The 9,232-nt window shown below is 38.2% G+C and overlaps 2 protein-coding genes across 5 annotated transcripts; one reads left to right on the top strand and one right to left on the bottom strand.

The window, feature by feature from the left end:
* Positions 1–804: 804 nt before the first annotated feature.
* On the bottom strand, positions 805–1,580 carry LOC109209843. Its single transcript, XM_019373190.1, has 2 exons — positions 1,248–1,580; positions 805–1,173 (listed from the first exon to the last, which is right to left on the bottom strand). The coding sequence occupies exons 1-2, from the start codon at positions 1,578–1,580 to the stop codon at positions 805–807; spliced, it is 702 nt and encodes a 233-aa protein (XP_019228735.1).
* An 846-nt stretch (positions 1,581–2,426) lies between these two features.
* LOC109209839 (BTB/POZ and MATH domain-containing protein 3-like) lies at positions 2,427–7,836 on the top strand. 4 transcript variants are annotated; one of them, XM_019373184.1, is made up of 4 exons: positions 2,427–3,037; positions 4,696–5,044; positions 5,724–5,994; positions 7,346–7,836. In XM_019373184.1, the coding sequence occupies exons 1-4, from the start codon at positions 2,661–2,663 to the stop codon at positions 7,561–7,563; spliced, it is 1,215 nt and encodes a 404-aa protein (XP_019228729.1). In that variant the 5' UTR covers positions 2,427–2,660; the 3' UTR covers positions 7,564–7,836. The 4 variants fall into 4 exon arrangements, with proteins under 4 accessions (XP_019228729.1, XP_019228730.1, XP_019228731.1 ...); XM_019373185.1 differs by having other exon boundaries at positions 5,724–6,025; XM_019373186.1 differs by having other exon boundaries at positions 5,724–6,020; positions 7,346–7,432.
* The last annotated feature ends 1,396 nt before the right edge of the window (positions 7,837–9,232 follow it).

Genomic DNA, 9,232 nt, shown 5'->3' with positions numbered 1-9,232 from the left:
CACATTTTCCCCCCGCTTTTATTGTAGTAATATAAAGGTATTCAACCTTTCCTTCGTTAGAAGTCTGAAAATGATGGCCATTTTGGTGAATAGCTTTGAAAGTCGACAAGTTTCTTTGAGACTTACTACAATACAATGCATTATTAATAGTTAATATCGTTCCTCCAGGTAGTAATAAGGCCGCTCTTTCAGATCCCTCAATTAACTTTGTACTACCAGATATTGTATTATTATAGGCTTTTTTCATAACCAAATAAGAGAAAATTTTCTTTTCTCTTAATATTGTGTGAGTAGCACTATCCAAAAGGCATAAATCTTCATTATTCATCTTGGATCCAATTGAAGACTGGAAAATTTTATTTTCTTCATAAAAAAAAGTACACCATGAGAAATACGGAAAAACTAACAACACCAACAACAACATAAGACAGCTTAAGTACTACTTGAAAATAAAAACAATTTTAGAACGAGACCAAAAAAACACTGAAAACAAAAATAACAACATAATTGCATTCCCCAGTAAAATGACCAAACTTTAGTTTTGATCTCCAAAGAAGTCTTCAACTTCCAAATGAGTAAGATTATCGAGGCCATCAAAATCATCATCATTCCAAAGCAAGATTTGCCTCGGCATTGTCATCATTTTTGTTTGAAGGCCCTGCCTCAAAATTATTTTTAAAGGTCAAGTGAGACTCTGAGCATTAGCAGAAGATGCTCCAACATTATTTGCCTTTATTTTGATGGAGTTTTGATAAAGCCTCACAAAATGCTCAGGTGCACGGCATTCAACTTTCCAATGACCTTTCATGCCACAGCGGTGGCAGTTACCGCTTTTGCCTCTTGAAGGACTGTTTTGAGAACCCATATTTTTCTCTCGTTTTCCATGACCACCATGATGACAATTATTATATCGTCTCTTGCCATTGCCATGCCATGGAAATTATTCTGTCTTTTTCCAGACTTATCATGTCTCGCTACCATATTCGCTTTAGGAAGTGGAGCTGACCCTGTGGGATGGGCTTCATGATTTTTCAGCAAAAGGTTATTATGTTGCTCAGTCACCAGAAGGCATGAGATCAATTCGAAAAACTTTTTAAAACCCCTTTCAAGGTATTGCTGCTGTAATATCATATTTGAGGCATGAAAAGTCGTAAGAGTCTTTTCCAGCAAATCCTATCATTCATAACATCTCCACATAATTTCAATTGGGAAGTTATTCGAAATACAACAGAGTTATACTCACTTACGGTCTTAAAATCTTGAAATCGTAAGTGCATCCACTCATATCGAGCCTTTGGCAATACCATAGCCTTAAGGCGATCATACATTTCCTTAAGGCTAGTCCACAATTCAAGTGGATCTTTCACTGTCAAATATTCAACCTTCAAACCTTCATCCAAATGATGACGAAGGAAAATCATGGCATTCGCTTTGTCCTGGCTTGATGCCTCATTACCCTGAGTAATGGTGTCACCAAGGCCTTTAACGGCTAAGTAAATCTCAACATCGAGAACCCATGATAGGTAATTCTTTCCAGAAATGTCAAGTGCCAAAAACTCAAGCTTTGACAAATTCGACATAGTGAAAACTATCAAAGAAGATAAATAATTAGAAATCATTAGGATAATAGCGTAAAGAATCTTAAAAATTAACATAATATCAAATTTGTGATCTATATACACTAAAGTGATAATTCCATAGAAAAGAATACTATTTTTTTCCTTTAAATTATTAGTATATCTCTCACTGTTAACTACAACAAAAATGTCTTCTTACTTTAACACAATTTCAACTATCGAACAACATAAAACAAGTATTCTTCTCTCAATTAACTCTATTAGCATGAAAATTAGCAACTTTCACGTGACAATCATGCAAACAACTTAAAATAAATAAACATAGATTCTTTATTTTTACACATGTCCAGAGATGTGAGAAATTATAAAATTGCATATTAAAGACACTAATCATGAAATTAAAATATACAACGGAGAAAACAGAATAAACAAGTATACCTGAACAACGAAAAGAGCTCAACTTCGTGCTGATAGCGTGTTAAGAAATGTAGCTCAAAGTAACAATATAAACAAGAAGATAAGTAATAGAATAAGAGAAGAAGAGATAACTTTCTTATTTCATCAAGTGTTCAAGTGTGTCCCATATCACATTTCATGCCTTTATTTATACTATTACATAGAAGGTTACAAAAGGATTGTCTTAAACATGACAGTAACAATTGAGATCATGGAGATTAGAGGGAGGGGTTATGGAGGTGTAAGAGTTACAATCATAATAGTAATGAGTAGTGGAAGGTTATTTAAAATCACGGGCGAAAGTAGGACCACGGTTGGACATTCACAATTACTATAGGTTTTACGACAATAATAATATTTCCTGTCTTCTAATCTTTTTTCTTTGTTTCTTAACAAACGTAAACTCCTAAATCCCAAAGCATATAAAACCCCCCCAAAAACCAAATTAATGCACTTCTAAATTCTATCTCCTCTTTTCTTCCCTTTCCCTTTCCCTGTGCAAATTTTCCGTCCAGCTCAAATTTCTCCTTCCAATTTCCCTCAAATCCCATCCAATTAACCTTCAATTCCCTTCTAGGGTTACCTTTCCCCTCAATTTCTTACGATTTCACTTTCAAGTCCCATGAAATGATCCAAAATTCTCACGACAACGATTCTTCCTCCAAGTCAGTAAACGAAACGGTAAATGGGTCTCACCATTTTACCATCAGGGGTTATTCTCTGGCCAAAGGAATGGGTCCTGGTAAATACATATCAAGCGACATTTTTACCGTGGGTGGTTATGATTGGGCCATTTATTTTTACCCTGATGGTAAAAACATAGAGGATTCTTCTGTATATGTTTCTGTTTTCATTGCATTGGCTAGCGAAGGAACTGATGTTAGGGCCTTGTTTGAGTTGACGTTATTGGATCAAAGTGGCAAAGGGAAACATAAAGTTCATAGCCATTTTGATCGGGCGTTAGAAAGCGGGCCTTATACTTTGAAATATAGAGGGAGCATGTGGTACGTTTTATGTTTATGTTAATGGTTATATGGTACTTTGTTCGCTATTAGCTGTATGCTTTGGATTGGAATAATATTTTATGTTTCAGTTGGGGTTTAATTGTATGTAATTAGGTTTTTGAATTGTATTTGATTCCAAGCCTGGATAAACTAGGAGGGTTGTTGCACCCAACGGTGTGGCCTAGTGGTCAATGAAGTGGGTGAGAACCAGGGGGTCTCAAGTTCAAATATCTGTGTAGGCAAAAAACACTAGGTGATTTCTTTCTATCTGTCTAAGCCTTGGTGGACAGAGTTACCCGGATAAGTCGCTGGTGGGGCTGGTGGGAGGTGGCCCGTGGAATTAGGCGAGGTGCGTGCAAGCTGGCCCGGACACCACGGTTATAAAAAAAACAGTAGGAGGGTTGTTGTAGGTTCACAGGTAGTGTAAAAATTGTTTAACTATGGTGCTTTACTGAATGTGATCTTTGGTCCCTGGTAATAATGTCAAAGTTTGATCTCAATGCTTGTCATTGAAGTGAGAATGGTCACAATCCTATTTACAAATATCAGCTAACTTGGAAAATACATTTACTCGTACGTGCATCGGTAGCTACTTTATGACATAGCCAACATTTGCAATGTATTTGAAATACAATTTAAAAAGAGTGGCAGATACCTGCTTATTCGAACGTCAAGATTGTATCCTGAAGTCCAGTTCTTGTAGTTCAAACTTCAGGCCACTGTGTTTCTGAAATCTTTGTTGTTTTTCTCTCTTTTGGCTGTTATGGTTTTCCCTATGTTCAATGTGCGTAAATGTATCAATTTGGGTGCCAGATATTGGGGAGTACCAAAAAAAAAAAAAAAAAAAAAATTGGGGAGTACATTCTTGAGTTTATGATGATGCATGTCCCGTCCAAACCTTTACCTTGGGGTAGATAAAATATGTCTATGGTACTTTTATACAAAAAAGGAAAAGTCTTTGATGCCGTTGAAGTGTTAAGACTAGGTTAATTATTATTTCTTTATTTATGACATGGTGTCACTAATATGCATAGCCCAGAACCAAAAGTTCTTGTTAAACCTACTGACTCACATTGAGCATTGTAGTTGTGATTGAATTAAATAGGTAGATAATGAGAACATACCGAAGTTTAACTGGAGTAACATGGTCGGTGATAATTCATATAGTGGACCCCAACTTGTTTGGGACTGAGCATAGTTGTTGTTGATGATGATTTCTTGATGATGATGAAAACATATTGAAAGATCCATTTGTCTAGTTTTATTCGTAAAAACTCAATGATTGCTTAGATAACTGACTCTCCTGTGTTTGGTGATCAGCTACATGAGTGACCTCATCTCCTCTCCGTTGTGTTACTTCCAAATAATTGTTTAGTGATGAATCCACCATTTATTTGTCGCTAGTAGCCCTTTATGCTCTGTGCCTCAGTGGAAGAAATTGTTCGTTTGCGCCGTGTGTATTTTCTTTTTTTGAAATATGATAATGCTGACATATCGTGAGTACACTCTGTAACAAGTGGGTCTTAGATAAAACTCAAGAAAGTTCGCCGAATTTCTAGTTGGAAAACTGTATTAGCTTTTCAATCTGAGCTGTTGAAATACATTTAGAACATTTTATTTTACTGGTCATCATCAGAACTTCTTGTCTGTATTTACAGGGGTTACAAACGATTTTTCAAAAGAATAAATTTAGAAACTTCTGACTACCTGAAGGATGATTGCCTTGCCATGCACTGTACTGTTGGAGTTGTCAGAAGTCGCGTTGAAGGGCCCAAAGATTATAGTGTTGTAGTTCCACCATCAGACATGGGCCAAAATCTCAAATACTTGTTGGATGCTGAACTTGGTTGTGACATAGTTTTCCAGGTTGGAGAAGAGACATTTAAGGGTCATAAGTTGATACTTGCTGCTCGGTCTCCTGTGTTTAGAGCCCAATTCTTTGGCCTTATTGGGAATCCTAATACAGACAAAGTAGAACTTGAGGATATTGAACCCTCAATCTTCAAGGTAATTAGTTCGTGCTTTAATACACATGATTCTTCTGCTATATGAAGAAACATATATAATTAAAAGTAGGTAAAAGATGGAGAATTTGAAAGATGAAAGGTCTTTATGTTTTAGGCACTTCCCAAAACTTTTAGGTTCAACTGTTTAAGGATTTTTCTTTTAGGGGGACAAGGTGGGTGGGGATGAAAGCAATTGGTTTATAATATATTTCATTGTTCCTTCTCAAACGTTAGCTTGTAGTACTTTTGGCATTCATTTTTCTGAATCAGCATGTAGCAATATGATGCGTAGGCTGAGATTTTGATTGGAATTTGTTAGAACACTAATGTTTGTGCGAGCTAAGCATTTTCTATAAATTTACCATCTTTGACTTAGTTGGTATCACTATGTTTTAGATAGTCCTTTGGTATGCTGAGCTTCTTATGTGCGTCTGTTTATAAAGGGCATAGAAAAATATGAAGTTAGCAAGTATATAGCTAAGTAGTCTCATCCCCTTAAGTTTTAGTCTCAGACTCTTCTTGTTCTATGGTCATGCTCTTGCACCTTAGCTTCTCCAACTTGTGTTTCTCTCCCTCTTGTAGTTTTCAAATATAAAAAATTTACATGTAACTTGCCCCAACCTTGCAGTTCTTTCTTAGAAGCTGAGATGATCTAGGTGGACTTCTTTTCATTTTTGTAGGCTATGCTCCAGTACATTTATTCTGATGAGCTTCCAGATTTAGGTGAAATTACTGGCTCTACTTCAACATGCACTTCTACGATAATGATGCAGCATCTATTGGCAGCAGCTGATCGCTTTGGTTTAGATAGGTTGAAAGAGTTATGTGAGGTGAAATTGTGTGAAGAAGTTAATGTGGATACAGTGGCAACAACTCTTTCCCTTGCTGAGCTGCATTGTTGCCCACAGCTCAAGGCCATCTGTTTGAAATTTGCAGCAACAAACTTGGGAGGTGCGTGTACTCCATAGATGTGAGCGGTGAGGTATTTCAGGTCATGTTTTTTTTTATAGTTTTTCTTAGTTAATTTAACTGCAGACATGTTCTTTAACTCTGCTTGTTTATGTCAGTTCGTATGGCAAATTTATATCTTCCAGCTTAAATTTAAAGCCAGGAAAAAAAAATCTTATGGTAGTTTTCCAGTCTATGATGATAGTCTCTTGAACTACTATGATAAGGTCCTAGCTCCTTTATGAAAGGATAATTTTTGCTCTAACTTGGTTGCCAAAGGTTCAAGTTTATAGAGATGGGTATCTTATTGGTGTATATTAGAGGCAGTTTCTTTTTGACCTTAGTCAAAATGCACTGTAGAGATGCTGGTGGAGCATCTCAAGTGAGGTTCCTTGCGCAAAGCAACTCCTATTATTTGATCTGGGCTTCCCGATCAGTTAGTTGATGCTTAGCTTGGAAAACTTGAGAGAATATTTGAGTGGTTTTGGCTTCTTTAGTTACATCCCTTGGAAACAAAATACTTAAACCAAAAATTGTATGTTGAAAGAACATTCAGATTTGACAGGTGGTGGGTTTTGTTTATGTTACGACTTACGACATTGAGTCTCTGATGCCCATTTTGCTTAGATGTGGATCCTCAATTTCAATCGACAAAAGGAAACATGAAGTGATACAATGTGTAGTATTAGATAAAGTCTGCCGGTTCATGCAAAGTTTCAAATAATGGGTAGAGTAGCAATAATCTCCTGCCATTTCATTATATAGACAATGTGAACGGGAATGTTATATTGGATATTTGGTAAATCAATAATATGATAAAGTAGCTTTCCTTTTCATACATGGTGGCTTTTAACCATGGAAAAGGGCTGGCTTCTATGTTAACGATGCATGCTTTACAGCAAATGATGGGAGATAATGTAACTTCTATTTATTTGGGTACATGTATGTCGGTAAATGTTCTAGTGTTCAAAACTTTAGATGCAAGGGGCTTTATTGCAATATGGTGCTGAATGTGGTGTATAACTAGGAGAATTATGGATCAATGGAATGTGGAAGTTGAGTCGTTGAACTAATTGTTTCATGAATGTCAGTTCGTATCAATCCATTATGTTTATGATTCTATAAACGATTAGGGTGAATTTTAGAAAACTGGGAAGCCTCGAGATACATCAAAAACTCCTCCCTCGTCTTGCTTCCATTACTAGCACAGGAGCATGCACCACTTAGTTGCAGATTCTTGGTTTCGTACAACATTGACTATATTTTAAAGCATATGCTAGCCCACACAAGACATTGTGGGGTCCTCTGCCTATTGTCATGTAGTTGCTAAATTACTTTATTTTTTTTTAAACAGTGGTCATGCAGACAGAAGGATTCAAGCACTTAGAAGAGAGCTGCCCCTCACTGTTGTCTGAGCTGCTGGAAACAGTTGCATCGGTCGACCAGAAGGCAAGTCTGATGTCTAGCAAGAAAAGGAGTAGCAGCAGCATCTTTGGCCTGGATATGGCTGCAGATGGTGTGGCAGCGGAATCTGTTAATCCTGTAGTTAGGCGGGTGAGAAGGCGGATGTAACCTTATAATAGCCTTCGAAGTGGAATTAAGTTAGCCGGTTGAAAATGTGATACTGGAAAACTCAACTAATGTGTAGTTAATTTCTTGTTACCTGATTCAGGAACAGTTCCAATGATCTAAATGATGATAACTTGTAATGTTAGCATCATTGTGTTCTGTATCATCTATTATTCCAGACAGCCTAAGGTAGGTTAGGTGGTAAGTAAAATCTACCGTTGTATTTTTTTACTACTCGAGCTAACTTCAGCTTTTATGAGATACAATATGAACGAATATGTATAGAGATCTCCCCGATAAAATATTAGTGTGTTGATGTCCACCTTTGCTTTCTTTTCATCTTTCCTTGAGCCAGGGGTCTATCGGAAATAACCTCTCTACCTTCAAGATAAGGGTAAGGTCTGCGTACACACTGCAACTTATGAAAGATTGTATGAGGACTTTGGGGAAAAGGAGGGGATAGGAAGCTGTACAAGTTAGCCAAGATTAGGGAGAAGAAGGCTCGGGACCTGGATCGAGTGAGGTGCATCAAAGGCGAAGACGGTAAGGTATTGGTGGAAGAGGCGTGTATCAGGCGTATATGGCAGGAGTACTTCCATAGACTCTTGAACGAGGAAGGGGATAGGAACATCGTGCTGGGTGAGTTGGAGAACTCAGAGAGTTGGAGAGATTTTGGGTTTTGTAGGTGTATTAAGTGTGAGGAGGTCGATTGGCAATACAGAAGATGAGCAGGGGTAAAGCGACTGGGCCTGACGAGATCCCGGTGGAATTTTGGAAAGAAGCGGGTAGGGTAGGCTTGGAGTGGCTTACTAGCTTGTTTAAAGTCATTTTCAAGACGAAGAAGATGCATGAAGATTGGAGGTGGAGTTTGATGATTCCGTTGTACAAAAATAAAGGTGATATCCAGAACTGCAACAACTATAGGGGTATCAAGCTGCTGAGTCACACTATGAAGGTTTGGGAGAGGGAGGTGGAGAAGAGAGTGAGGACAAGCGTATCTATCTCTGAGAACCAGTTCAGATTTATGCCGGGACGGTCAACTACTGAAGCCATTCACCTTGTGAAACGATTGGTAGAGCAGTATAAGGAGAGGAAAAAGGACTTGCACATGGTGTTCATTGACCTTGAGAAGGCTTATGACAGAGTCCCGAGGGAGGTGCTATGGAGATGTTTGGGGGTTAGCGGAGTCCCGGTAGCGTACATTTGGGTGATTAAGGACATGTATGAAGGCGCTAAGACTCGGGTAAGGACTTCGGGAGGAGACTCGGAACATTTCCACGTGGGGATGGGGTTGCATCAGGGATCAGCCCTTAGCCCGTTTTTGTTTGCCCTAGCGTTGGATGTGCTGACACGACACATACAAGGGAGGGTGCCATGGTGTATGTTATTTGCTGATGACATAGTACTGATTGACGAGACGCGAGGGGGTGTTAACGCTAGGTTGGAAGTTTGGAGACAGACGCTGGAATTCAAAGGTTTCAAGTTGAGCAGGTCGAAAACTGAATACTTGGAGTGCAAGTTCAGTGATGAGAGACATAAAGAAGAAGTAGAAGTAAAGATTGATACTCAAGTCATTCCCACAAGAGATAGTTTCAAGTATCTTGGGTCTGTAATCCAAGGCAACGGGGAAATTGACGAGGATGTTACTCACCGCATTGGAGCGGGTTGGATG

The sequence above is a fragment of the Nicotiana attenuata genome, unplaced genomic scaffold (genome assembly GCF_001879085.1).
Source record: "Nicotiana attenuata strain UT unplaced genomic scaffold, NIATTr2, whole genome shotgun sequence".
Lineage (NCBI taxonomy): Eukaryota > Viridiplantae > Streptophyta > Magnoliopsida > Solanales > Solanaceae > Nicotiana > Nicotiana attenuata.
Note: the sequence above shows the minus strand (reverse complement) of the source record. Positions and strands in the feature narration are given on the sequence as shown.

Bases quoted from the DNA above. Each gene is read 5' to 3' on its own strand.
- LOC109209843 (XM_019373190.1), bottom strand. From the start codon at position 1,580: ATGTCGAATTTGTCAAAGCTTGAGTTTTTGGCACTTGACATTTCTGGA. The intron at 1,174-1,247 runs GTAAGTGAGTAT...TATGAATGATAG, and splicing joins GATTTCAAGATTTTAAGACC to GATTTGCTGGAAAAGACTCT.
- LOC109209839 (XM_019373184.1), top strand. From the start codon at position 2,661: ATGATCCAAAATTCTCACGACAACGATTCTTCCTCCAAGTCAGTAAAC. The intron at 3,038-4,695 runs GTACGTTTTATG...CTGTATTTACAG, and splicing joins AAATATAGAGGGAGCATGTG to GGGTTACAAACGATTTTTCA. The intron at 5,045-5,723 runs GTAATTAGTTCG...TCATTTTTGTAG, and splicing joins TTGAACCCTCAATCTTCAAG to GCTATGCTCCAGTACATTTA.